A 27527-nucleotide genomic window follows, 5' to 3' on the forward strand; every position below is an offset into this window, starting at 1 on the left:
CTGGCTCTGCCGTGCAGCTCTCAGGCCCACAGGCTGGGCAGCAGCACGGGCACGAAGAGCAGCCCAAGGACAGCTGAGCAGAGTGTGGCACGCGGTGGCGCGACTACGGCAGAGATAGGGGTCTGGTGCCAGTTCCCTTGGCCCCTGGCAAGTCATTCCCTGCCGCAGAGAAAGGAGACGGGCACCGCATGGCTGGGACAGCCCGGCTTTATTCAGATGGTCCATACAGTATACAACGGAGGGCACTTTGCTGCTGTCCTGGCGGGAACTTGCCTCCCCGGGCCCAGCGCCAGGCGGGGTTTCCCCAGGCAGGGCAGAGAGACTGGCTCCCACCTCTCACCAGCTCGTGCTGGACCGTGGCTGAGGCTCAGCCCACCCGGGCTGTGGGACTCCCAGCCGGCACACGGGGGCAGAGCAGGCAGATCTGCTGCACACTGGGGACTATTAGTCACAAGGCCACAGCCAGCGGGCCAATCATCAGGGAGGCAGCCAAGTCCAGCGGGCATGAGCCCGAACAACTGTGTGTGTGATGGCCCTGAGGCCAGCCTGCCAGCCACCTCCGGGCAGCACCACGCCTGGAGTCACGGGCACCCTAGGACCCAGTGTGCCAGGAGCAGAGCCCACGGCTAGCACGAGGGAGCGCTAGGCTCAGCGGGAGATCGCTCTGCAGTAGAGGAGACCAGCGCTGCACCAGTCCCAACCTCACTACTGCTTGGCCAAGACCTGCCTGGGTCAGCACGTACCATCCTCGGGGCTGCAGTGCCAGCAGTGATCCGATCTCCCAGGCTAGTAGCACGCTGCAGGCCCAGCTGCGTTTCGCTGGTCTGCAGTTCCAGCTGCTTGCACCCCAGAGCACATGCTGCTGGAGGGCGGCCCCGGCCGATGGGCAGAGCAGCCTGGAGAGTCCCCACTCCCCAGGAGCCGGACGGAGCCTGGCCGTGTATGCTGCAGAGCAAGGGGGGCTGCCCGGCGAGGTCTCCATGGTGGGTGTCATGGCAGCGGGGCTCACTCCAGCACCTACCTGGCGAGGTGTCCCAATGCCCTCGGCACAGAGCAGCCCTCGCCAGGGCGGCTGGAACTGGTCAGGCTGCCCTCCCAGCGCTTATCTCCAGCGGCTCTGGGAGATGAGGGGGTAGAAGACATTTAGGAAGAGTGCCACAATGGCTGCCATGGTGCCCAGCACAACATATCGGAGGCAGCCTTCGTCAGAGTGCTGCCGGGCGGCCTGGCTCGCCTTCTGGCCACGGGGCCGACAGGGCGTCCTGGCATGCCTCCTGCGAGCCTCGGGCTCCTCTTCCTCTTCGGCCTCCAGTTCCTGCCAGATCAGAGAAGCCTGCGATGTGGAAACCTGCGTCAGCACTTGAGGAGAACACACCAAGCAACCCGTCTCGCCATCCCCCACCGGGCGCAGCTTGGCCACCGAGCGGCCAGCTAGGCCCTCCCCCGGCCACCAGCACTCGCAGCTTGTGATCCGGGCAGCCAGCAGGCCCTGCGCCGTCTCCCCTCCCTGGGCTCCAGCAGCAGGCAGACAGGCACCAGGCAGGGCTCGGGGTGAGCCGAGGAGCCAGGAAGGCGGCCAGTTGAGGCTGGCTTTGTAGGATGGCATCTCCCAGCGCCAGCAGTGACTCAGGAATCCTAGACCAGCGGCTCCAGGAGCGCAGGGCACAGACGCCCGCCAGTCACAGCCCAGATTTGCCAAATGCAAGAGGATCAGACGACAGCCAGTCAGAGCCCAGCTTTTGCAGGTGGGAACCGAGAGAATCAGTCAGACGACCGCCAATCACAGGAGGATTATTCCCAGGGATGGCCAATTGCAGCCACAGGAGAGCTGGGAACAGCCAGTCACAGTTCGGTTTCTACAGGTGGGCACCGAGTGCACAGGACGGCGGCAGTGATCTGGGGGAGCAGCCTGGCGCCTCCTGCCGCTTGCAGATGGGAATCCAAGCAGCTGCACGCTGCCCCGCTGCAGGCAGCTGTGAGAGGAGGTGACGGGGGTCCCCCGCATGCCGCCCTAGCAGGCACCTCGCACTGCTCCCCTGCCCTGCCTCCAGCTGGCGAGAGTTTCCCTGGCTGTCGTTGATTCGCAGAGACGGGGTGAGCTCCTCTCCTTAGCCGCTGCTGCGCCCAGATCTGGGCCTGCTCAGTACAGGGCCCTCGGTGCTCTGGGGCAGGAGCCACGCAGCCAGCCGGATTCCTGCCTGCAGCAGCCGCTCCAGGCCCCGACCACGAGCGCTGAGCCCCATGCGAGGAGCTGGGCGAGGAACCAGGCAAGGAGCCAGCCTGGCACAGGCCGTGCCGGGCGCCAAGCCAAGCGAGTATCTGGAAAGCGCCCTCCGAGCCCAAGTGGCCAGCAGCCCGGCTGAGTGGCACCATCTCCTGGCATGGACGGAAGCGGCACAGGGCGGCGGGTCTCTGGGCAGTGGTGCACAGGCCAGGAAGGGGAACCTGGGGCCACGCCTCCTGCTGCTAACATGACGAGCCGCAGCACCGGCTGCCCCTGCAGGGCTGCGTAGCCCTGTCTCCCCAGCGCTGGCGGCTGAGCCCGCTCCACAGCTGGGTGCCACCTTGGCATCCCAGCTGCTCGCTCAAGGCGACCCCCTCACTGGGGTCACCAGGGATTCAGGCTCCATAACCCTCACAGGGGCCTTCTGGGCTCCCCGCAGTGCAGCCCTGAGGATGGAAGGGCCCTGCTGCGCTCTGCCCTGCCCCTTGGGCTCCCCAGCTCCTGTCATGTGGTGCCTGCCCACTGGCACCCCATGCCGAGCCCCAGCCTGGGGCTGCACCCCCCCGTCTCCCTCAAAGCCCCTCGATGGGTGAGCAGCTGCCCAGAACCCCCAACGGCTGGCCAGGCGACCTGCACAGGTACCGCAACTCTCACCTGGCTGGCGGCTGGCTCGGCGGCAGCCATGTCTGGCCGGTGCTCCGGGGGACGCCCCACGGGAGAGTTCCGCCGGCGGTAGAAGAGGACGTAGGCGTATCTCGTCACCACCTGGCTCTCGTCCACCGTGGTCACCGTGCTGTCGTCAAAGAGCCGCCAGCCTTAGGGGAGAGGAGAGCGGGGTCAGCGCGCGGCCCGCACAGCCCCCGCCTGGGCAGGGCATGGCCCTGGCCTGGCTCCTCACCCACGTCGCTGCGTTGGCTGGTCTTGTCGCTGGGCAGCCGGGCATAGGCCGTGTAGTGCCCGCCGATCATCCCACCGTAGTGATTGATCACCGCATACAGGTCGTACATGGGCTGTTGCTGCTCCTCCTTCTGCCCAATGCAGAACTTGCTCAGGTCCAGGCTCCTGGGGAGAGGAGGGAACCATGAGCCCCTGCCCGTCCCCGGCCTGCCCCCACCTCGGCTCCCCCCAGCCCCCACCTCGGCTCCCGGCCCAGCCCCCACCTCGGCTCCTGGCCTGCCCAAGCCTCAACGGTCCTGGGGAGACAAGGCAACCATGAGAGGCCGCTCCTGCCGCTGGCCTGGTGGCCCCCTCACCAGCCCCCAGCCTGCCTGGAGCCGGGTGCCCCTGGGGGGGCTGGGCCAAGGCAGCTCTGGGTCTGAGCTCACCGGACCGGGAACTCCACCATATCGTTGATCTTGTCCCTCCAGATGAAGCTGCGGAAGGAGAAGCGCTTGAGCTGGATGATGAGCACGTTGGGCAGGCGCCACAGCAGGAGCTGCTTGGAGGCCTCGCGATGCTGCTTGCACTGGGGGCAGTACCTGGGGAGGCACAGCCGGTTACGCTGCTGCTGGGCTCCCCTGCCCAGGCAGCCTGACCCTCCCCCGAGAGCCCTAGGCGGGGGCCTGGATGCTGCCCCCCACCCAGCGGAGCTGTGAGCGAAGGGGTGGCCAGCAGCACGGCCCCACAGCCTGGGGCAGAGCAGCATGGCCCCACAGCCTGTGGAATCACTGCCCCCCCGCAGGCCCAGGGCCAGAGCCCATGGGGGAGACACTGCCCACGGCTCAGAGCCTGTCACCAGCCTCTCCCGGCCCAGGGCAAGCAGGGACCCCACAGCAGAGCCGGCCCCTCCTCACCACGCTTCCTCGGGCGCCAGCACTTCGGGCTTGGTGAAGAGGTTGAGGCACTGGCCCAGCGTGAAGTGGCCGGCCCTGGCCGCCTCGCTGGCCGAGCCCGGGTCCTCCACACACTCCAGCTCCTTGGACTCCACCAGCACAAACTCCTTGAGGCGTTCGTTGTTCTTCCACACCAGGGCCAGGGAGCAGTCGTCCGTCAGCTCCAGCGGGGCATCGCCTGCAATGGCCAGGGGCTCAGCCTCCAGCCCCCCGGGCCGCCCCCCACTGCTCGCGGCCAGAAGCTCAGCCGCCAGCCCCGTGGGCTGCCCCCCACTGCTCCCTGCCCAGGGGCTCAGCCGCCAGCCCCCTGCTCCCTGCCCAGGGGCTCAGCCACCAGCCCCCTGCTCGCGGCCAGGGGCTCAGCCACCAGCCCCCCGGGCCGCCCCCCACTGCTCGCGGCCAGAAGCTCAGCCGCCAGCCCCCCGGGCCGCCCCCCACTGCTCGCGGCCAGAAGCTCAGCCGCCAGCCCCCCGGGCCGCCCCCCACTGCTCGCGGCCAGGGGCTCAGCCGCCAGCCCCCCGGGCCGCCGCCCACTGCTCCCTGCCCAGCGGCTCAACCGCTAGCCCCCCAGGCCGCCCCCCACTGCTCACAGCCAGGGGCTCAGCCTCCAGCCCCCCGGGCCGCCCCCCACTGCTCCCTGCCCAGCGGCTCAGCTTCCAGCCCTCCGGGCCGCCCCCCACTGCTCGCAGCCAGGGGCTCAGCCGCCAGACCCCTGGGCCGCCCCCCACTGCTCCCTGCCCAGGGGCTCAGCCGCCAGCCCCCTACTCCCTGCCCAGGGGCTCAGCCGCCAGCCCCCTGGGCCGCCCCCCACTGCTCCCTGCCCAGGGGCTCAGCCGCCAGCCCCCTACTCCGTGCCCAGGGGCTCAGCCGCCAGCCCCCTGGGCCGCCCCCCACTGCTCCCTGCCCAGGGGCTCAGCCGCCAGCCCCCTGGGCCGCCCCCCACTGCTCCCTGCCCAGCGGCTCAGCCGCCAGCCCCCTGGGCCGCCCCCCACTGCTCCCTGCCCAGCGGCTCAGCCTCCAGCCCCCTGGGCCGCCCCCCACTGCTCCCTGCCCAGGAGCTCAACTGCCAGCCCCCCGGGCCACCCCCCACTGCTCGCGGCCAGGGGCTCAGCCTCCAGACCCCGGGCCGCCCCCCACTGCTCCCTGCCCAGCGGCTCAGCCTCCAGACCCCGGGCCGCCCCCCACTGCTCCCTGCCCAGGGGCTCAGCCTCCAGACCCCGGGCCGCCCCCCACTGCTCCCTGCCCAGGGGCTCAGCCGCCAGCCCCCCGGGCCGCCCCCCACTGCTCCCTGCCCAGGGGCTCAGCCGCCAGCCCCCTGGGCCGCCCCCCACTGCTCCCTGCCCAGCGGCTCAGCCTCCAGCCCCCCGGGCCGCCACCCACTGCTCGCAGCCAGAGGCTCAACCGCCAGCCCCCCGGGCCGCCTCCCACTGCTCCCTGCCCAGGAGCTCAACCGCCAGCCCCCTGGGCCGCCCCCCACTGCTCACAGCCAGGGGCTCAACCGCCAGCCCCCCGGGGTGCCCCCCACTGCTCCCTGCCCAGGGGCTCAACCACCAGCCCCCCGGGCCGCCCCCCACTGCTCCCTGCCCAGGGGCTCAGCCGCCAGCCCCCCGGGCCGCCCCCCACTGCTCCCTGCCCAGGGGCTCAGCCGCCAGCCCCCTGGGCCGCCCCCCACTGCTCGCGGCCAGGGGCTCAGCCGCCAGCCCCCTGGGCCGCCCCTCACTGCTCCCTGCCCAGGGGCTCAGCCGCCAGCCCCCTGGGCCGCCCCCCACTCCTCCCTGCCCAGGGGCTCAGACGCCAGCCCCCCGGGCCGCCCCCCACTGCTCCCTGCCCAGGGGCTCTGCCGCCAGCCCCCTGGGCCGCCCCCCACTGCTCGCGGCCAGGGGCTCAGCCGCCAGCCCCCTGGGCCGCCCCCCACTGCTCCCTGCCCAGGGGCTCAGACGCCAGCCCCCTGGGCCGCCCCCCACTGCTCCCTGCCCAGGGGCTCAGACGCCAGCCCCCTGGGCCAACCCCCACTGCTCCCTGCCCAGGGGCTCAGACACCAGCCCCCTGGGCTGCCCCCAACTCTGCTCCTGGCTCAGACAGCAGCCCCCTGCTCCCCCCTCACTACTCCCTGCCAGGGGCTCAGGCACCAGACCCCCCACACCCCAACACCCCAGGGTCCAACCAGTGGCGGGGAAGGGGAAGAGCTGCCCTGGCATCAGGCTCTCCTCCCCTCAGCTAGAAACTAGCAACCGATGGCTGCCAGGCAGGGCTACCACTCCCCTCCCTGCTGCTGCCCCGAGGAAGGGAGTAGTGGCCAGCCCACCTGGGGCTCCCAATCAAAGCCATGCAGTGTGGCTGTGCCCAGGACCCAGATGCCATGGGGTGCATATGGAAATCTGCTCAGCTTCAGGACCTGCAGCGTGCGCGCCAGCCGGGAGACAGCGTCCGGGCTGTGGTTCTGCATTTCCTCCCCCGTGCATGGGTGCTGAGCTCTGCCCTGTGGAGAAGAGCTCCGGCCCCACCTGCGCTGGGTGCTCAAGGAGCGCACGGCCCGGGCAGGCAGGAGTGAGGGCACCTCTGGGGCAGTTGCCTAGGCAAGGGCGGGGCGGGCCAGGCTCACCTTTCTCCTCCAGCTTGTGCTCTCGGCTGGCTCCGTCGATCTTGTTGATGTAGAACTGAGTGGCATGGGCACTGAGGGCGTCGGGCGCATGCTGGTACCCGGGGACGGCAGCTGGGGACAGGCAAAGGCAGCCGCTCAGGGAGTGCTCAGCGGCAGGGCCCCTGTGCTGCAGGAACCTCTGCAGGCATACAGGGCACTTCCAGAGGGGAGCAGCTCTGCTGCTCCGGGGGGGGGGGGGAGGACTGTGGGTACCAAGCGCTCCCTCCACAAGGGCAGATCACCACCCCCGCTCCCTGGTGGGCCAGGAGCTGCCCCGCAGCAGCCGGGGACAGGAGAGCTGGGTTAGGTCCTGCGGCAGGGTTGAGTGACAGGTGGCTGGGACGGCCTCCTCCAGCAGGGCAGAGCAGTGGGATGGGAAGGCGAGGGGCTCTGCAGACAGGATGCCCTGGGCAGTAGGAAGGGCTGCCATCTCCGGGGCTGCCTGGGGCATCCCCTCGCACGGAGCTGGCAGGGTTGTGCTGGCCAGCGCCAGGAAGGCAGTGGGGCCGGGGACACCGAGCAGCCCTGGGGCTCCTACCTTCAGGCTTGGGGCCTCGCTCGTAAGACGGCTCCTTCACCCAGCAGCCCTCGCCCTGCACCTCCAGAGAGTGCTCAGAGCAGCCCGAGTCAGAGCCGAGCGCGGAACTCCTGGGCACTGCGCTGGCCTCCCCCAGCTCTGGGTGCAGCTCCAGGGTGGATAGCTGGGGCTCCTGCCGGTGGGGGGCCCTGTTTGCATCCCCTGCCTCTGGGGCAGGGGGGACAGCCACACAGCTACTCCTCGCAGGCAGGTCCAGCTTCTCGGGGAGCAGGGGCTGCGGGCCCAGCTGGAAAGGAGGCTGGAACACGCTGACCGAGTACCTTGTGGGAGGGAAGAGCCATCAGAGCCAGGGGGGCGCGAACAGAGATGCAGAGCCCAGAAGAGTACACGCCCAGGCTGGAGCCCCCCGTTCAGCCCCCCTCCGCGAGCGCAGAGAGCCCCTTGTGTGGAATTCTGTCAGCCGGAGACGTCGAGGGGGGGCCGCGGGCCAGGCTGCAAGGTGCCACTCCACTCCCACAGCTCTCTGCCAGGGAGAGCTCAGTGAGCGGCCCGGCAGCGTGGCCCGTGACCCTAGTGCAGAGGCGACAGTGCAAGAGCTGCCCAGCTGGTGCCCTTACCTTGCGTAGCCCTCCAGGAGCTGGGCCAGCCGGGAGTAGGTGAGGCGCGACTCCGGCACGCTGATGAGGAAGGGGAAGCCGATGTTCTCGGGCCGGCACAGGGCTTTGTGATCTGGCCAGTGCGTTTTCTGACACGCCCTGTAACACGCAGATCACTGAGTCTCGAGGGCCCTCTCCCCAGCCTACCACTGCCCCCAGACAAGCCAGCGCTGCCCCCACCCCCGCCCGCACGTGCCAACTCACACGTTGCAGTAGCCCACTCGGTAGCACCTAGTGCAGCGCTTCAGCTTCTCGTCCTCTGACTGCTGCGCCTTCTGGCAGGCCGCGCACTTGCTGATGGGGACGCTGGGCACCTGGGGACGCTGAGGGAGAAGGTTACCCAGCGGCGTGCTGGCACGCAGGGCAGGATCCTTGCAGCACCATCACCGCGGAGTGCGGGCCAGCGAGGTGACAGGACCCAGCACACACTGCGGCCCCCGCCCGCCCGCCCCTGGGGAATCACAAACTGGGAGGGGTAGTGCAAGGTTTCTCACGAAGGTTTCGGTGGCCTCAGAGTGCGGCTACCAACTTTACTGCACATGTTCCTAAAACACTTCCTAAACGTTAGGAAAACAATCGCTATGCACAGCTACGTGTCCAAATCACGGCAAGTCAATTCTGCCAGGGTTCTCGCGGACTCTATAATCAAAACGACACACAGCTGTCTCTGCTCTTACTGGACCAGACCAGAACAGAAACACAAACGGCGTTTGGCGCGTTCTTATCTTTTCCGTTGTCTCTTTTGCCTTTTTGGTAAGAGGTGGCCGGCTGGCCCCCAGTTCTGAAGTGAAGTTACAAATGGGACACTTGCATGTCACCACAAGCCCCTGGACAGATGAAGCCCTGCAGGAGGAGGGGCTGGGCTGGTGCCTGAGCCCCACAGAAGGTGGGGGAGAGCTCACCTTGCCCGCCTCCAGCTCCTTTCTCCTCAGAGACTGCACAGGACACCAACCCCGGCTGGCAGCCTCAGCGTTGTGCTCCTCCCCCATCGCTGCCAAGGAGAAAGGCCGCTGGCGGGGGTGCTGCATGCGGAGCAGCCCCTGGGCTCACGGCAAGGTGCCAGCAAGTCCCAGCCACTGGCCAAGTGATCTCTTTAGCAGGGCAGCTGGGCATTGGACTTGCCCTCCCAGCTGGCGCTGCCCAGAGCTGCCTGCGGCAGAAGGGACCAGTCCCCCAGGCCTCCCGCAGCTTGCGTACCTGCTGGACCTGCAGCACCACCACCCGCTCCTTGGCCAGCTCTGGGGACAGCACCTCGAAGCACAGGAGCAGGTCTGTGGGGGAGACTGTGTCCAGCGACTGGGACGGCGGGAACACGCGGTGGAATCGGCTCTTGATCACCTGCCGGGGAAGCAGGGGAGTGAGGCTCTGTCCGCAGGCTGCCTGGCCCATCTGTTGGCATACGGGCGCCCCTGGCAGGGGAAGGCCTGGCTCCCGAGCACACACAGAGCTCTGCGCTCCCACGGCCATGCCGCCAGGCTCAGCACACCGGACGTAGGCACCGGGGGCAGCCCCAAAGCTCTGCAGAGCGGGGCACTGCACTCACCTCTGCCAGGCGCAGGTTCTCTGGCTTCACACGCATGCTGTGGGCGACCGAGTCCAGCACCTCCGCAGCGCTGGAGTTCTCCTTGCTGATGCTGACGAGAAACTGCCGTGGAGAGAGGGCGGTCAGCCAGGCCACGCCCAGCCCCGCTCGCCTCCCTCCCATGAGCCCAGCCAGGAGCCGCGTGCCTCCCGGGAGAGCCCCCAGCCACCAGCAGCGAAGCACATGGCAGGAGAGCTCCTTACCTTGACCGGTTTCTTGTGCGGCTCCTTCGCAAAGTAATAGACAGTCAGCACCTTCTGCTTCTGGGGCAGGGGCACCGGCAGATAGAGAAAGGGGTCAAACGTGATGGATACCTGCAGTGCACAGGGCGGAACAGTCAGCCGGGGCAGAGCCGGAGCCCTGGGCCTGAAGGCTCCGATGGCATGTGGCGGAGGAGCAGGCAGAGCCCCTGGGGCAGAGCCGGAGCCCTGGGCCTGAAGGCTCCGATGGCATGTGGCGGAGGAGCAGGCAGAGCCCCTGGGGCAGAGCCGGAGCCCTGGGCTGGAAGGCTCCGATGGCAAGCAGTGGAGGAGCCCCTGGGGCGGGGCGGGGCAGGGGCCCTGGGCTGGAAGGCTCCAATGGCAAGCAGTGGAGGAGTCCCTGGGGCGGGACAGGGCAGGGGCCCTGGGCTGGAAGGCTCCAATGGCAAGCAGTGGAGGAGCCCCTGGGGCAGGGCAGGGCAGGGGCCCTGGGCTGGAAGGCTCCCATGGCAAGCAGTGGAGGAGCCCCTGGGGCGGGGCAGGGCAGGGCAGGGGCCCTGGGCTGGAAGGCTCTGATGGCAAGCAGTGGAGGAGCCCCTGGGGCAGGGCAGGGCAGGGCAGGGGCCCTGGGCTGGAAGGCTCCCATGGCAAGCGGCACAGGAGCAGGCAGAGGCCCCGGGGTCAGAGGAAGTGGTGACACCGGGCACTGGGGTGGGAGGAGGAGTGATGGATGAGCCCCCGGGATGGCCAAGGAACCCAGTACCCCTGCTGGCAAGGCAGGCTTTAGTGTGGCTGAGGGAGCAGGTACTGTGGCTGGCCCGGTGACCCTGCACCGAGCAGGCTGTGCCCACCGCCCCACGGACAGACGCCTGCTGGCCAGGCCCCGGGCCCTACCTTGGCGCACACCGGGCACACCAGCTTGGACTTGTACTGGCCCTGAAAGAGGTCCACAATGAAGGAGTCGTTCCTCATCTTGTGCCGCTGCCAGGCCTCCTCTGCCACCACCTGAGGGGAAGGGAGAAGTCAGCGTCCCGGCCCCGCTGGCCAAGGCAGCACCCTCCATCCGGCGGCTGCACTCACCTCGTCGGGCCGCCCGTCCGAGTCCACCGTCTCTGTGTAGGGCTTGTTCTGGATGCGGTTCAGGTCCTCATGCAGCCCATCGAGAAGGAAGGCCATGAACTCCTGGGCATCGTGCTGGGCGTAGCCTGTGAACTGGCTGGCCTTGCTGGCCACGATTGCCTGCGGGCAGGAACGGTCACAAGCACAGGCCCCTCGGCACCACCAGGCTGGCGAGAGCTGCTAGCACCAGTTCTGTGCCAGGGCTCGGGGCTGCGGGCCGCCTGCCCCAGGAGCCCAGTGCAGGGGCAGAGGGAAAGTCCAGCAGCAGCCCCAGCTAGCTGGGCGGTCCTGGCTCCTGAGCTCCCCAGGCCAGCAGGGCCCATGGGATCCCCTAGTCTGGCCCCGGGCCCAGCCCAGGGCAGAGACCTGCCTGCTGTAACCCCTCGAGCACAGCTGTTAGCAAACCCCCGCTCCTCACTGAACCACGGCCTGGGATGGAGAATCTTCCACCCCCCACCATAATTAGCACCCGAATTTGTCTGGCAGCAGCCTCCAGCCCCAGGGACGGGTTACCCCTTCGCTGCTGGAGCCAACAGCCCCTCGCCCACTCTGTTCTCATGGGACATGGCCAGCCCAGGATCTGTTCTCATGGGCCACGGCATCACAGTGGGAGCTCACGTAAAGCTGATTATCCCCTATGACCCCAAGTCCTTTTCAGAGTTGCAGTTTCCTGGGATAGAGCCCCCCAGCCTCTAAGTGTGGCCGACGCTGTTCCCAGATGGACACATTTCCATTTAGCTGTATGAAAACATGTTGTTTGCTTGCGCCCCATTTACCAAGTGACCCTGATCGCTCTGTAATACCGACCTGCCCTCTGCACTGCATATCACTCCCCCAATTCTCGGGCCATTGGCAAACTTCATCCGTGATGATTGGATGTTTTCTTGCAGGTCATCCATTAAAGTGTTAACTAGTGAAGGGCCAAGAACTGTTCCCAGCAGGGCCCCACTGGGGAAACACCCGCCCAAAGCCTCCCCAGTCACAAGGGATTGGAGCCCTCTCAGTTAGCCGGCTTCTCAGCCATTTCACAGACTCCCGTGTGGCCTTGCAGTATTCTCCATCTACTGCCTTCAGCCGCCGAAGCAACGGCAGCCCCGCTCGTCTGAGGGTCCCCTGAACTGGCACGATGATGTGACCCCGCCCGGCCCGGGGCTCCTCCTCACCTTCAGCTTGGAGGGCTGGAAGGCGTGGTGGGTGCCCTTCCAGAGCGCTCGCAGGAGCACAGCGAAGCCGATGGCCAGGCGGCCCCCCGTGCCCAGCGGGTTGGTGTAGTTGATCTCAGCCTCAAAGGAGCGATCTGCAGGAGACACGCAGGACATGGTGAGCCGTGTCCCTCAGGCTGCCCCCCGGCCCCAGGGCCAGCCCCCGCCCCCCGCTCACCATGGAAATAGTCCCGCAGCTCCCGCGTGTTGGACAGGGACTGGATGACGCTGTTCATGAAGCAGGTGTTCCCCAGATTCACCAGCCCTGTGAAGCCTGGCAGACACACCTTCTTCTCCTCCTCCTCCTCGTCTTCCTCCACACTCTCGCTGCTCACCGGGCTGTGAGTCATCGGCGGCACCATGCACATTGGCTTGGGCTGCCAAGGCCGAGGGAGAGACGGACAGGCCTGAGCGGGGCCTCTCGCTGCAAGGGGCTCCCCACAGCCAGCGCCCTGCCCCGCCCCGCCCCCACAGCGCCCCCTGCTGGGCGCTCCCCACAGCCAGCGCCCTGCCTCGCCCCCACAGTGCCCCCTGCTGGGAGCTCCCCACAGCCGGCGCCCTGCCCCGCCCCCACAGCGCCCCCTGCAGGGAGCTCCCCACAGCCAGCGCCCCGCCCCGCCACCACAGCGCCCCCTGCTGGGAGCTCCCCCACAGCGCCCCCTGCAGGGAGCTCCCCACAGCCAGCGCCCCGCCCCGCCACCACAGCGCCCCCTGCTGGGAGCTCCCCCACAGTGCCCCCTGCTGGGAGCTTCCCACAGCCAGCGCCCTGCCCCGCCCCCACAGCGCCCTCTGCTGGGAGCTCCCCACAGCCAGCGCCCTGCCCCGCCCCCACAGCGCCCCCTGCTGGGAGCTCCCCACAGCCAGCGCCCTGCCCCGCCCCCACAGCGCCCCCTGCTGGGAGCTCCCCACAGCCAGCGCCCTGCCCCGCCCCCACAGCGCCCCCTGCGGGGAGCTCCCCACAGCCAGCGCCCTGCCCCGCCCCCACAGCGCCCCCTGCTAGGAGCTCCCCACAGCCAGCGCCCTGCCCCGCCCCCACAGCGCCCTCTGTGGGAGCTCCCCACAGCCAGCGCCCTGCCCCGCCCCCACAGCGCCCCCTGCGGGGAGCTCCCCACAGCCAGCGCCCTGCCCCGCCCCCACAGCGCCCCCTGCTGGGAGCTCCCCACAGCCAGCGTCCTGCCCTGCCCCCACAGCGCCCCCTGCTGGGAGCTCCCCCCAGCCAGCGCCCCGCCCCGCCCCCACAGCGCCCCCTGCGGGGAGCTCCCCACAGCCAGCGCCCTGCCCCGCCCCCACAGCGCCCCCTGCTGGGAGCGCCCCCACAGCCAGCGCCCTGCCCCGCCCACACAGCGCCCCCTGCTGGGAGCTCCCGCACAGCCAGCGCCCTGCCCCGCCCCCACAGCGCCCCCTGCTGGGAGCTCCCGCACAGCCAGCGCCCTGCCCTGCCCCCACAGCGCCCCCTGCTGGGAGCTCGCCACAGCCAGCGCCCTGCCCCGCCCCCACAGCGCCCCCTGCTGGGAGCGCCCCCACAGCCAGCGCCCTGCCCCGCCCCCACAGCGCCCCCTGCTGGGAGCGCCCCCACAGCCAGCGCCCTGCCCCGCCCCCACAGCACCCCCTGCGGGGAGCTCCCCACAGCCAGCGCCCTGCCCCGCCCCCACAGCGCCCCCTGCTGGGAGCTCCCCCACAGCCAGCGCCCTGCCCCGCCCCGCCCCCACAGCGCCCCCTGCTGGGAGCTCCCCCACAGCCAGCGCCCTGCCCCGCCCCGCCCCCACAGCGCCCCCTGCTGGGAGCTCCCCCACAGCCAGCGCCCTGCCCCGCCCCGCCCCCACAGCGCCCCCTGCTGGGAGCTCGCCACAGCCAGCGCCCTGCCCCGCCCCCACAGCGCCCCCTGCTGGGAGCTCCCCACAGCCAGCGCCCTGCCCCACCCCCACAGCGCCCCCTGCTGGGAGCTCCCCCACAGCCAGCGCCCTGCCCCGCCCCCACAGCGCCCCCTGCTGGGAGCTCCCCCACAGCCAGCGCTCTGCCCCGCCCCCACAGCACCCCCTGCTGGGAGCTCCCCCACAGCCAGCGCCCTGCCCTGCCCCCACAGCGCCCCCTGCTGGGAGCTCCCCACAGCCAGCGCCCTGCCCTGCCCCCACAGCACCCCCTGCTGGGCGCTTCCCCCACAGCCAGTGCCCTGCCCCCACAGCACCCCCTGCTGGGAGCTCCCCCCACAGCCAGTGCCCTGCCCCGCCCCCACAGCGCCCCCTGCTGGGAGCTCCCCACAGCCAGCGCCCTGCCCTGCCCCCACAGCACCCCCTGCTGGGAGCTCCCCCACAACCAGTGCCCTGCCCCGCCCCCACAGCACCCCCTGCTGGGAGCTCCCCCACAGCCAGCGCCCTGCCCTGCCCCCACAGCGCCCCCTGCTGGGAGCTCCCCCAGAGCCAGCGCCCTGCCCCGCCCCCACAGCGCCCCCTGCTGGGAGCTCCCCCACAGCCAGTGCCCTGCCCTGCCCCCACAGCACCCCCTGCTGGGAGCTCCCCACAGCCAGCGCCCTGCCCTGCCCCCACAGCGCCCCCTGCTGGGAGCTCCCCCACAGCCAGCGCCCTGCCCTGCCCCCACAGCGCCCCCTGCTGGGAGCTCCCCCACAGCCAGCGCCCTGCCCTGCCCCCACAGCACCCCCTGCTGGGAGCTCCCCACAGCCAGCGCCCTGCCCCCACAGCGCCATGCAGGCAGCCTCTCCCAGAGTGGAAGGTGCTGTGGGAGGGTCTGCAGGTGCTGGGAGCTGAGCCCCCCCCCCAGCGCTGGCAGTTAGGGAGCTGAGTGCATCTCTCTGGCGTCTGGGCCCTTGTGAATCTCGCCTGCTCACGCTGGCGTGCAAGTGCTCACCGACGGGACGTGCGGTTCCTGCTTCACCGTGACGTGCTCTGTGGCCGTCCGGGCCACGACGCCCTCCAGGGCACCATCCTCTGCTCTGGGCTTCTCCTTCTCCCCTGCCCGAGCCTCCTCCTTACTGGCCAGGGGGTGCTGGTTACCGCCCGGCTGGCTCTTATCCAGAGGGGTAGGGCCTGTTGGCATGGCAACCTTTGCACCACCCACTGCACCTTAAAAAGGGGGACAGGTGGGCCTGTGGTTAGCAGCGCTGGGGGCATGGGCCGAGCAGCTTATGCTCCCATCCCCAGACTGTCCCCCGCCCCCTAATCCTGCAGGCCACCCCCCCCAAAGCTGGCAGGGCCCCTCCCAGCCTGCACCCCCAAAGCTGTCAGCCCCCAGCCCCCAAAGCCTGCAGGCCACCCCCCCAAAGCTGGCAGGGCCCCCCCGGCCTGCACCCCCAAAGCTGTCAGCCCCCTGCCCCCTAAGCCTGCAGGCCACCTCCCCCGAAAGCTGGCAGGGCCCCCCCCGGCTAGCACCCCCAAAGCCGTCAGCCCCCCGCCCCCTAAGCCTGCAGGCCACCCCCCCCAAAGCTGGCAGGGCCCCCCTCAGCCCACACCTCCAAAGCCGTCAGCCCCCCGCCTCCTAAGCCTGCAGGTCACCCACCACCCAAAGCTGGCAGGGAACCATCCCGGCCTGGACCCCACCCCCAAAGCCAACAGGGGCCCCCCCAGCCTGGCCCGCACCCCCAGCCTGGCCCGCACCCCCAAAGCCGGCAGCCCCCACCACCCCCAAAGGTGGCAGGGCACCACCCTGGCCTGGCCCCCACAGCTGGCAGGGTCCCCCCCTGGCCCAGCTCCTGCCCCCAAAGCTGGCAGCCCCCTGCCTCCAATGCCAGCGGGCCCCCTCCCGCCCAGCCCGCCCCGCCCCCCTCAAGCCGACAAGGCTGCCCCCCTGGTCCGGCCCCTGCACCAAAGCCAACAGAGGGCCCCCCATGCTCAGCACCCACCCCCAAAGCCAGCAGGCCGCGCGAGCTCCCCTGGCCCCATACCCAAGTTCCCTCCCCCATCAGAGACAAGAAGATGCAGGCGGGGCCACGTGTAGAGCTAAGGCGAGGGGAAGCCAAGGAGCAGACCTCGTGCAGCCGGGGCTTCCAGCCCCCCCCAGCGCTGGCTGTGGCGTTTCTTCAGGCAGATGTTGATGCGAGAGACGGTGAAGTTGTACGTGCACTGGTCCGGCTCAATGAGGTTCCTGGGGACAGGAGAGCAGGCTCAGCACTGGCAGACACGAGCCAGGGCCCTGGCTGGGCCCTCTTGCAGGGTAGGTGCTCAGCAGCGCGGAGGCGCTCTGGGCTGGGCCAGCCTCCTGCCAGCGCAACGCCACCACTGATCCACTCAGCCCCGCGCGTCAGAGGGATGGGGCCTGGCATGTTGTCTCCAACATGGGCTAGGCTCTGCCTGGTCCCCCGGCTCCCCCCGCTGTGGTGGGCTCTCTTCCCTGGGAGGGCACGCCAGGCAGCGTGCACCTTGCTGGAGGGCAGCAGGCGCTATCTGCCCCGCCAGCCCAGCTGAGGAGGGGATCTCGGCAGGCGCAGTGACTTCCCCCGCTGCCTTGAGCAGTGCCATCTGGGCGGGTGCTCTCCGCTCCGACACCCAAAGGGGCATTGCTTGCACAAGGCCGGGGCAGTGGGGATGGACCCTAGGGGTTGTGTCCCAGCCCTGTGCTCCAGCCACGAGGCTGTTTTGTTCTGTCCTGGCTGGAGGAGAGCGGGAACGCCCGGGTACTGCAGGGCCAGCGCGTGGTACCTGAGTTTCACCTGCCACCTGAACACTGTGCGGGGGCCGCAGCTGGGGTGCACTCGCAGGAAGTTAGCATCACTGCAAGGAGAGGAGAAGGCGATCAGAGGGCAGGCGGGGGAGCCCCTGGTGTGCTGCAGCCCCCACAGTGCGTGACTGGGCCCAGCACTCAGCAGTACCTGGTCTGGAACACCAGCGTGAAGTCCTGCTCCCGGAACAGCACCTTGGAGGTCTCCCTGTGGATCTCCTTCACGTAGACGTGCACCACTACCGAATCACTGCCCTTCTCGTACGAGTCGTTCTTCACCAAGCTCAGGCTCACCATGGGCTCTGGCTCTAGGACAGGACAAGGCCAGGTGGGGGGCGAGGCGGCTGTGCCCTGGGAGCCCCTCCCCACCAGCGCCACAGGCAGACGGGCCCCAGGACTCAGAGGGGAGCCTGCCGGGCTGGGACATACAAGGCCGCAGGAGTCAGCTCCGTCGGCTGCTCTGGGCCCAGGCTCCTGTTCACTGACCCCCATGGAGCCGGGCGCTCTTGGTTCACACGCTGCCGGCCGGCAAGGAAATGGAGCAGGAGAGGCCCGGGGAACCACGGCCTAGCACTCTGCTTCCCTCTCCCTCTACACTTACCATCCGCTGCTGCTTCCAGGGCAACATCCTCCTTGGACCAGTCGCTCTTCTCAGCGTCTCTGCTCAGCAGAGGGGAGGCGGGGGCCAGGACAGCCTCGGGGCCCTCTCCAGGGGCTGCCAGGCACTGGGAAGCGGCTGGCTGCAAGGCTCTCTTCTCCAGGCAGGGCGCCATGTGCTGGGGGAAGCTCTCCGAAGGGGCAGCAAGTGGCTGCATCCCCACAAGTACGGGCTCCTTCTGCAGCACTTCAGCCTTTCCGTGCAGAGGGGGAAGGTGAGACATGGGGGGTCCCCCCAGAGCTGGGGCCAGCCCCCCTCCAGCCGTAGCTCTGGTCTATGGCCCTGAATGGCCAGGCTGCCAGCTCGGCCCTAGCTACTGCCAAGCGAGGGAAGCCCCCTGTTCCCACCTGCCCTGCCCCCCCTGCACAGGGTTTCCGGGGTGCAGGAGGGACCCTGGGGTGTGCTCCAGGGCTCCTACCCACACAACTGCCAAGGGCCAGCACGCTGCGCCAGGAGCAGGGGAGGAGTTCTGCTAAGCACCTTCCCTCTGCCCAGAGACCGGAGCCAGGTGGCCACTGGGCTCTGGAGTTCCTCGGCCCCAGGGTGCGAGCCTGGTAAGCCAGCCAGCCAGCCGACAGATTGCTGGGATCCAGCCCCGATCACAGCCCGCTGGGAGCCATGACGCCCAGCCCCCTCACGGCCCCCACCCCAGGGTGCCTGCCTCGGCCCAGACGGAGAACCTGAGCTGGGGGCTCAAGTGAGCAGCCCAACTTCCTGTCTGTGGCAGGGTCAGGCTCCCCACATCCACAGAGCCATGCCCCAGCTCAGCCTGCAGGGGGGCTGCATGTGTTCCCCGAACTCCAAGGAGTACCAATGAGAGACTGGGACCCCCGGCCTCACTGGGAGAACAAGGGGCTCCAGACCCTCAGGAGAGGGGATGGGGCAGGACAGCACCTGTGATGGGGGCAGCAGGGTCCCCAGCGCCCCCACTTACCTTCATCAGAGGCGGGGTCAGGCCTGTGGCAGCATCGCCGCAGGTTGCTCGGCCGTTCTGCAGGTTGCCCCCTCTCCCGCTGGGTCCTTTGCCAGGCTCCAAGCCCCCAGGGACCCCGGCATTTGGCTCCTCCTCTGTCAGAGCCACCTTGAGGTACCCTGCCCGCTTGGCGCTGGGCCCGCTTTGCAGCCCAGGGCTGGCTGGGCTCTTCTCTTCTGGGGCCTCGCCCCTCCCTGGAGCTCGCTTTGAGTTTGGGAACTCCCGTTTGCTCCTCGCCGGCTCCTCAGGGGTGGCCTGTGCGGGCAGGGGCTGCTCCTTCCCATTTGGGCTCACGGCTCCCTTGGCTAGCTCCTTGGATCCGTCCTTCCGCTTCTTCTGGGAAAGGTAACGTGGCCCGTTGGGATGGCTGCGCAGCCAGGGCACTGGGCCGAATGGAGCCCTCCCCTGGCTGTGGGCACGGATGCCAGCCTCACACTGCCCTGGGCCAAGGCAGTGGCAGCCAGCCCCTCTGTCCAGCAGAATGCACAGAGACGCCCATGGTCTCCCCCAGCCCCAGGGAGCTCAGCCGGGCTGCTGCCCAGGCAAGGCAGCCCACAGAGCTCAGCTCCCTCTCCCCTCATCTCCAGTGGGTCCTGCGGCAGGTTTGGGGGCCCAGAGAGGTGCGTGGCCTTACCAGGAGCGAAGCCCAGGTGTGCAGGGGGATCTTCTTCTGAAGCACCAGCTGCAGGAACTTGCCCTTCTTACCCTGGACTTTGCTGCAGGAGCTCTCGATCTCCCCGTAGAACTGGCCGCTCCACTGGCGGCCATCTGTGGGCACAAATGGGGACCTCACAGCAGGCAGGCACAGGCAGGGACTCTGCTCAGCAGGGCCCAGTGCCTCCAAAGGGGGCTCCGGACAGAGTTTGGGCCTTCAGCGCCTCCTTCCGGGGACTCTGCCAAAGGTGCTGCAGCAGCGAGTCGGCTCCCCTTCGCCGCCGGCTGGCCCAGAGGGGCTGCGTGACTCTCACCCCGACGTTCCATCGCCAGCCCCATCTCCACGTCGCCTGCCCCCCTGCCGGCGCCTGCCACTGCTGTGCATGGGGGGATTCCAGCCACTGGTCTGCACCCTCTTCCGACAGCGCCGTGCGCCTCCTCTGGTCACGCTCTGCAATGCGCTTCCCCGCAATTCACTGTTCTCCGCCAGCCTGCTGCTCGGCCCAGAACCACTTCTTCCCCACCCCAAATCTCCCTGCCAACCCTCACTGTTCAGCTGGGACGCCTGCCTCCCGGGAGTGCACTGGGAGGGGCCCCAGACCCACTCAAGGTTTCAGCTCTTTGGTTGGGACTACCCTCCCGGGGCCAGCATCTCCTGTGCAGAGGGGGTGCCGCCGATGGGCTGGGCAGGAACCAGGAGCTATTCTCCATTACGCCCTGACCCAACCCGCGTGGCTACCGAAGGGCTGTGCCAACAGCAGCCTCTCCCGTTGGCACGCTCCAGCTAGCTGTCCCCAGCGGTACCCTCTAAGCTGGTGGATCTGGGGCAGGCCAGATGGGTCTGCACCCGGGGCTGGGTCTGCAGGGAGCACAGAGCCCAGCTCCATGCACTGCTCTGGGTTACCTACGCTATCTAGTGCCTTCTTCTCACCCCAGGCACCGGCCATGAGCCTGCCTCTTACCTGGCAGCCTGACAACGCAGTCGGTGTCTGTGAACGCAGCATCCACCTCCTCCAACTTCAGGGCCCCGCTACCCAGGTTCAGCTTCACAATGACCTCGTCAGCGTTCTGCTTCCAGTCCAGCAGCAGGTCTGCAAGAGCAGAGGGAGCGTCACTCTCAGCCCAAACAGCAGCTCTGGCTCCGGGGAGCAGAGAGGCATTCGGCATGCTCCAGGAAGGGGTTAATGGGAGCCCCTGGGGAAGGGGGCGAGTACGGGTACAGCTGGGAAACCCAGGTCACAGGGCCAGGCAGAGTGGCTATCGCCCCGCCCCAGACACACAGCGCCCTGAGAGGCCAGAGCAGCTCTCCCCAGGGGCACTCAGGTGGACTCGTTCTGAGCAGCCTGACTAGCAGTCCCAGGCGGGCGCATGCCAGCTGCACAGCGCTCCCTCCCCAGGAGGGCCGGGCCAGGGGGCTGCGCTGGAGAGAGATCTGCCTGGCTCCTGCGGGCTCTGTCACAGCGGAGCCAGGCCTGCTGGTGTGTCCAGCCCAGCTAGAGCAGAGCGAGGCAGCACTGGAGCAGTACCTGCGAGGGCAGGGGCCTGAGCCCTCTGAGCCAAGGCCAGGCAAGGGAGCCAGCGCACACCCGCCAGCCCCCTCTCCTGCCGGGGAGCACTCTGCAGCTGGACACTGGCACCAGGAACACCACAGAGCCCCGCTCCAGGCGCAGGCTCCCCCATGCTCCTGGCCAGCCCTCGTGGCTTGGTGCCTGCTGTGCTCCAGCAGCAGTGCCCTTCCTCCGCGGTGGGTGGCTAGACAAGTGCACCTGCACACCAAGGGGCAGCCTGGTTGGCACTGGAGGGGGAAGGGACAGAGTGGCGCTAGCAGGGAGCGGCGAGCTGCATGGAGCACAACGTCTGAAGCCGTAGGGACAATCGCAGGGTGGCCAGCGCCCGTTGCTGCAGCGACTCTGCTCTCTTCAGCACACTCGCTCGCTCAGCGCTCCTCCAGCTGCACAGAACGGAGCCTGACGCCCAGGCATCTCTCCTAGCTCGCTGCCTACGCTGACCACACCAGAGCTCGGCTCCTTGGTGAGCCATGTTCATCTGGCGGGTCACAATGCCAGGCCGAGCTGCCTTCCCGTACGCCTCAGTCCGCAAGGAGAACAGGCCAGACCAGCGGCTTGCGGAAGGCTCCAAGCTTTATCCCAGCGAGACAGGGCAGATACACTGAAGGGGTCCCAGGGACCATTGCAGAGCAGTGAGAGAGCACTGGGCCTGGGGAACTGATGGGGACGTTGAGCCGAAGTGACGGAGAATGCACCACACACTAACAACAGCTGGGGCAGTGGCTAATTACCCCTGCTGGCAAATAGCGACTCCTTATTTCCAGTCTGAATGACTGACTCCAGCTACTGGATCGCAGAGCCCTCTGCTACCAAGTCTTCTCTCTTCATAGACTATCAAGGTTGGAAGGGACCTCAGGAGGTGTCTAGTCCAACCCCCTGCTCAGAGCAGGACCAACCCCAACTAAATCATCCCAGCCAGGGCTTTGTCAAGCCTGACCTTAAAAACCTCTAAGGAAGGAGATTCCACCACCTCCTTAGGGAACCCATTCCAGCGCTTCACCACCCTCCTAGTGAAAAAGGGTTTTCCTAATATCCAGCCTAAACTTCTCCCACTGCAACTTGAGACCATTACTCCTTGTTCTGGCATCTGCCACCACTGAGAACAGTCTAGATCCATCCTCTTTGGAACCCCCTTTCAGGTAGTTGAAAGCAGCTATCAAATCCCCCCTCACCCTTCTCTTCTGCAGACTAAACAATCCCATTTCCCTCAACCTCTCATCATAAGTCATGTGCTCCAGCCCCCTAATCATTTTTGTTGCCCTCCGCTGGACTCTTTCCAATTTTTCCACATCCTTTGTGTAGTGGGGGGCCCACAACTGGACACAGTGCTCCAGATGAGGCCTCACCAGCGTCGAATAGAGGGGATGATCACGTCCCTCGATCTGCTGGCAATGCCCCTACTTATAAAGCCCAAAATGCCGTTAGCCTTCTCGGCAACAAGGGCACACTGTTGACTCTTCCCGCCTAGGCACAGACTCTCAGCACGTCTTCTCTGAAGGGCTGCCCTCTAACCCGCCCTGCAAGACAGCTTTCCCACTCTTCCAACCAGCTCGCCTCCGAACTGCGGATGAAACAGCCCTTTCCAAACCTGGCCCCAGCAATGGACAGTATTCGAGCGGTGGTCTCACCACTGCTGTTCAACTCTGCTCTACTGAACATTCCCCACTTCGGACGGCCCATGGCACGCGATACAGCGAATAACTAAAACCAATTTCGTTCACGTCAGTTCTACATGCTGAGCGCCTGCTCGCTGACTTTCCTCCGTGACCCCAGTGTCAGTGCCCGACCTCTGTTCCGTACGGTCATCCGCAGGGCCCTGCTGGGGGTGCAGTGCCCAAGTGACCCAGGGGTGTTCCAGCCATGCCAAGCTTAGCGGAGCCCGCAAGTGCTCTCAGCAGGGATGTTAGTTTGCTTCTAGGGCCAAGCCAGCTAGCAAAGGGGGCAGGGAATCCTGAGTATTCCCCATTCCCTCTGGAGACCCCAGCAAGCCAGCTGCTACCCTGCCCCAGTGATTTCAGAGAAAGCTTCCCCAGCAGACCCTGGCCTCCGAGTGCTTCTAAGATGAAAGTCCAGCCACCTTGGGACCCTGTCTGTGACAGTCACACAGATTATTTCACAGCAGCCCTGCTGTGCCAGGCCCCTGCAATACACACAGGACGGCATGGCCTCTGCGGGGGTGAGCAGAAGGAGCTCTCCATTCAGAGAGGTGCAAGTCCTGCAACCCCCCCAGCTCCAGCAAAGGTGCTGGACAGCAGTGCAGTGCAGTGCAGTGCAGCACAGAAAGCACACCGGGGGCCGAGGAACCAGATACATACTGGGGATCCCCAGTGGTGACCTCAGCCTGGCTGTGAGGGGCCTGGGGGGGAACTACTGCCATGGCAATGAGCCACTCATTGCTCAGTGAGAGCGAATGCTGCACCCCCACCAAATGGCCAGTGTCCCGTCCTCAGGGCACGCTGGGCCACCCCCGGCACTTGGTACCAGAGCAGGGTATTTGCTGGGATTGGGAAAGGCCAAGGAGAGGATGTGCGCACATAGCGGGGAAGTGACTTCCACAGGCATGTTCGACCAGACTTTAACGTGCATGGAGAGGCCTTCCAATGCAGCTCTTAAGGGGGGGGTTGCTCCAGAAAAGCAGGGAAGTGATTAAAAAGGAGAGCTTTAGCCTGCTGGCCACCGGAGCCTGAGGGCTCCCTGCCCTGCATCAGCAGGGGTGAGCCACTGTTTGTGACAAACTGGGAATGTTCTTAATGTTTGCTCTGAATACTGTGTTGGTGCCTCAGTGTCCCCATGGCAGTTCTTAATATCTAGGTGGTGGAATAAGGGGGTGTGATTGCTGCAGAGGAAGGGACCAGTGCACCTACGTGCCTGGCACTCTGTCTCCTAGCAGCTGATGGCCTGGGCCCCTGCTCTGCAAAGGTGCCAGCTGAAGGTGTTGGAGACAAAGAGGCCAGGTGACCTCCTGGCCCAGGGAAGGAAATGAGCAGAGGAGGAGGGGCTGGAGGGAGTTGTTAGTCTGGAGCTGGCTGGGGACAAGGAGTGAAGTGCAGATGTGGGGGTCTGGCTCACTGCCCCCCAGAATGGACCCGGCCGAGGGGTTCAGTTCGCTGTATCTACAAGCTCTGTTTTAGACCCTGTTCCTGTCATCGAATAAACCTCTGTTTTACTGGCTGGCTGAGAGTCACGTCTGACTGCAAAGTGGGGGTGCAGGACCCAGTGGCTTCCCCAGGACCCCGCTGGGGTAGGCTCGCTGTGGGAAGCGCACGGAGGGGCAGAGGATGCTGAATGTTCCAAGGAGATACCCAGGAGGTGAAGCCGTGTGAGCTTCTTGCCCTGAACAAGTCTGCTCCAAGGGAGAGGAGGCTCCCCAAAGTCCTGCCTGGCTTGGTGGGGAGCAGTTCCAGAGCATCGCCCGGGGACTTTGTGACACTGTTTGAATGCTGCTGTCCCAAAGAGATGTGGGACCCCCAGCAGCCCCGAACGTCACTGAACAGCCACAGTGGCAATTCACCGCCCTGAGGACCGTGTCACAAGCTGGTGGGAAAGTGTCAGCACTTCCCAGCAGCTCAGCACTCGGGAAGCACGCACTGGCCAGCGTCAGCCATTCCAGATGGCACCCCTCCTCGCAAACAGCAGAGCTGCTTCTGGGCACGTCGGCAACCAGCCCGATGGCGACAGGTCTGCCACGTGCCCACCGCAGGCACACAGCTGGCCATGGTAACTAGTGCTCCTACAATGCACCGGGGAAGGCGAGCGCCAGTGAAGGCAGGGTTCAGACTGACAAGAACTGCTTGACAAGGGGCCAGAAGATGGGAACCCCAGATGGCAGCTCAAGAGCATCTGGGGAAGTGGGCTGGGCACTGCCCTTTCACAGGAGCGGGGTCTGCCCAGCACACCCACAAGGACCTGCAAAGCCCAGCAGTCCCTGGAGCAGCCTGCGGAGAAGGACCCAGCAAAAAGGCAGAGTGCGAAGGCCCCTAGAGAACCTCCAAAGCCCACGTGGGTCGGCCTCACCTGGTGCCAGGCATCACATGTGGCAGCCTGCAGCTACCTCACTAGGCCACAGAACACCCAGCAAGGCATTTATTCCCAATTCTGCAGTCCGTCCGTGCCCAGCACCTGGAGAGTCATGCCTGCCCTGCAGCACTGCCTGCGGGAGGGCACGCACAGCTGCCAGCACAACTCTAGGCAACCCCCAGGGAAAGAAGGAGGTGACGTTGCACCTTCCCTCCTCCCTATGAGGCAGGAAATCCAGGATTCCCACGAGGCAGATCTCCCTGCCCTCAGGTCCCACGGGGCTTTGGCATGAAGGGTTCTCCCCGTGATTTACTGTGCTCCTCCAGTGCGAATCCCAGCACGGCTGCACCCGCGGGCGCCGGGGAACGCTGCACCACCCACACCATAGATAAATCACACGGACCATAATTCACCAGGCCCAAAACTGAAGTGCTATGTCAGTATGCACCCTGCAGGGAAGCCATTGGGCCTGCACTCTGCACAGCTGCAGATTTTTGGACATTTGGCAGTCTTAGGGCTTGTCTACACAAGGAGCTATTCCAGGAGAGCTAGTCTGCTTTCAGTCCACTCCCATAGTGTGTGCACGCTGCACTGGGGGTGCAGGGTCAGCGCGGGCGATCCAGGGCTAGACAGGCCCTGGGCCTGATCCAGCACGGCCAGCCCAGTGTTCTTAGACACCCCCAGCAGAGCGCCTGGCCTCACCTGCCTGGATCCCGTAGCAACACTCACGGCAGTGAGGGGCAGCGAAGTGTCATGCTGCACAGCCTGATGCAGAACCAGCCGCACCAGGCTCCAATCCAGCTTCCTACGCAGCCCAAGCAGCTCGCCCCCCCGAAGGCCAGTCCTAGGGGATCTGCTGCTACAAGGCAAGGCCCAGCTCCAAACCTGACGGGGTGTGCGGAGCCAGGTTTGAGCTGGGCTCACACATGGTGCCAAGCAGCAGCTGGCAAAGCAGATTATGGATTCAGAGACTCGTGCTCGAGGAGCATGTTACATGGGCGAGTGGAAGCGCCTAGTTGAATTTGCTTATCCTACAGCAGACGGCTGCAGGGAGAGCGGAGAGATGGAGCAGTGGGACAGCTGCATCCTGGGCCCTACCTTTCTTAGGGTCACTGCCAGCGGGTCTCTCGCTCTCCTTGCTCTCCTGGTTGGCTCGGTCCTTCTGCTTCTTCTTGTTGGTCGCATCCTCCAGCCCCCGGGACGCTCGTCTCTGGCCTGGGGCACTGGGGCTGCTGGACATTTTCAGCCGTTTGGAGGAGACGAACGGCCCGCCGGGGTCAGTGATGGAGTCTGGGTCAGGGGTTCGACGCTTTCTTCCTGGCCCAGCTATCTTGGCGACTCTTTGTGAGCAAACTCTCTGGCAAGGAACAAGTGACCTAGGGAGACAAGAGCGCACACGTGAGTGGACCTGGCAGTGGGGCTGGCCGAGGGCAGCATGTTCTGAGTCACGCTCATGTCAGAGGCCCTGTGACCTTAAAGCCAAGCCAGGCCTAAAGGATGCCAGGGTACTTCCCAGAGCAGCGTGCCAGAGCGCCGGCATCCCTCAGCACAGCCAGAGGGCCTAGCCTGGCTCCAAGGACCCAAGAGTTGACTTCCAGCTGACTCAGAGGTGCTGAAACGTCGCATTCCAGGCTAGGCTCTCAGGGCATCACTAGCAATGGAGAGCAGGACCTCCTGCTGACTTTACCCACCCCCCAGCCTAGGGGCACCAAATCGTACGAGCTGGTGAAAACCCAACAACAGCGGGGGATTCTACCTTCCCCCAAAGTGGCAGGGCTGCCTGGGCTGGGCAGAGCCAGCCTCACAAAGTGATCCAGACAGAACCCAACCAAGCTGACAGGCAGTGGTGATGCCTGCCCAGTGCAATCCAAGAAGGCCGGCCAGAGGATGGCTTGGCCTCACCCAGGGCTCGGATGTACAAAATACTCCATGCTTCAGACCCCGAGTAACAAAGTCTAGCCCAGCTGCTTGATGCCAGAGAACGTGGGCCTGTAGGTGCTCCTGAGAGGAGCTAACAGGATCTGCTGCATGGGCGTGCAAAGTCCGTAAAGTGGCGTAACGCGGCCTGGCCCCTCATGGGAACAGTGGCCCCCAGAAAAGCCTGCCAGAGTGCTGGCTAGGCACTGAGTTGTCTCCGGAGGTGAGGGGTGTGAGCAACAGGACTGTTACTTCAGCACTCCTACGGGGGCTTAGCGGGGCTGCCTGGCACATGGCCATGGCGGCAGGAGAGCAGTTTCAGGAGTGGCCATTTAAGCAAACTGGATGCACAAGTACTAGGGGCTGAAGCCCAAAACCAGCGAAGGAAGGAAGGAAGGAATCGTTCTGCTCCTGGGACAGATGGAAGCTGCTCGCTCCAGCAAGAGACAGTCTCCTTCGCCCCTTCTGCAGCCTATGCACAGAGAGTCTGCCCACCCCAGGCACACCCTGCTCCGTTACGGCAGCGAGCAGCGACTGGGTGCGGTGACGAGACACCTTGGCCAGGAAAGGCAGTGAGGTGTCTGCTGGGCAGCGTATGCAGCCCGCTCCCGGCGGGAGACTCCCTGCCCACGGCGTGTACTTGGCTGAGGTCACCCTGGCTCTCCGGGCTCTGGCTGCCAGACCCTGGTTTCACTTTTGCTCTCCAGCACTGAGCACAGGCCCACTCCAGGGACAGGCTGTGGGGAGCAGCTGGGGACCTGCCACAGGTTCGGCTCCAGTGCCCAGCGGTGGGGGGAGCAGTCCATGAGAACAGCTGCCACCGCCAGCGGGGCAGCGAGCTGCTGGTCACTCCTGGTGCACACACACCTGCCAGGCCAGTTACACACACGCAGACACAGCCCTGTCAGGGAGCCCAATCTCGGTGGTAAATACGAAAAGGCTGCAGCCTTCCTGCTGCCTGGCTAGTGACCGGGACACTTGTGCTCTAGACATGCCTAGGCCACCAAGTGCGACTCCACGTTACACCTCCACACATTGCCAAACGCAGCTCCTCCCAGGCTCGCACCCAGGGACAGGC

At 66.6% G+C, this 27527-nt stretch overlaps 1 protein-coding gene across 8 annotated transcripts in view; it reads right to left on the minus strand.

Annotated features, from left to right (window-relative positions):
* The window catches only part of LOC115655651 (ubiquitin carboxyl-terminal hydrolase 19-like), a 44053-nt gene that overhangs the window by 13497 nt on the left and 3029 nt on the right, over positions 1-27527 (minus strand). For 3 of the 8 annotated variants that reach the window (XM_030571395.1, XM_030571390.1, XM_030571396.1), the window contains 25 exons: positions 25631-25908; positions 19910-20038; positions 18928-19061; positions 18255-18629; positions 17264-17513; positions 16814-16970; positions 16644-16715; positions 15974-16089; positions 14857-15071; positions 12173-12371; positions 11956-12089; positions 10754-10912; positions 10568-10678; positions 9677-9787; positions 9435-9536; positions 9089-9229; positions 8096-8214; positions 7853-7990; positions 7236-7555; positions 6659-6769; positions 4018-4234; positions 3550-3702; positions 3123-3286; positions 2879-3039; positions 194-1333 (listed from right to left, as the gene is read on the minus strand). In XM_030571395.1, coding sequence (XP_030427255.1) covers positions 1103-1333; positions 2879-3039; positions 3123-3286; positions 3550-3702; positions 4018-4234; positions 6659-6769; positions 7236-7555; positions 7853-7990; positions 8096-8214; positions 9089-9229; positions 9435-9536; positions 9677-9787; positions 10568-10678; positions 10754-10912; positions 11956-12089; positions 12173-12371; positions 14857-15071; positions 15974-16089; positions 16644-16715; positions 16814-16970; positions 17264-17513; positions 18255-18629; positions 18928-19061; positions 19910-20038; positions 25631-25772 — 4161 coding nt within the window. In that variant the 5' untranslated portion in view covers positions 25773-25908 and the 3' untranslated portion in view covers positions 194-1102. Of the gene's footprint in view, positions 1-193; positions 1334-2878; positions 3040-3122; positions 3287-3549; positions 3703-4017; positions 4235-6658; positions 6770-7235; positions 7556-7852; positions 7991-8095; positions 8215-9088; positions 9230-9434; positions 9537-9676; positions 9788-10567; positions 10679-10753; positions 10913-11955; positions 12090-12172; positions 12372-14856; positions 15072-15973; positions 16090-16643; positions 16716-16813; positions 16971-17263; positions 17514-18254; positions 18630-18927; positions 19062-19909; positions 20039-25630; positions 25909-27527 lie in introns of those variants that run through there. The other 5 variants (XM_030571397.1, XM_030571391.1, XM_030571392.1 and 2 more) reach the window with 5 other exon arrangements.

The sequence above is a fragment of the Gopherus evgoodei genome, chromosome 7 (genome assembly GCF_007399415.2).
Source record: "Gopherus evgoodei ecotype Sinaloan lineage chromosome 7, rGopEvg1_v1.p, whole genome shotgun sequence".
NCBI classification, from domain to species: Eukaryota; Metazoa; Chordata; order Testudines; family Testudinidae; genus Gopherus; species Gopherus evgoodei.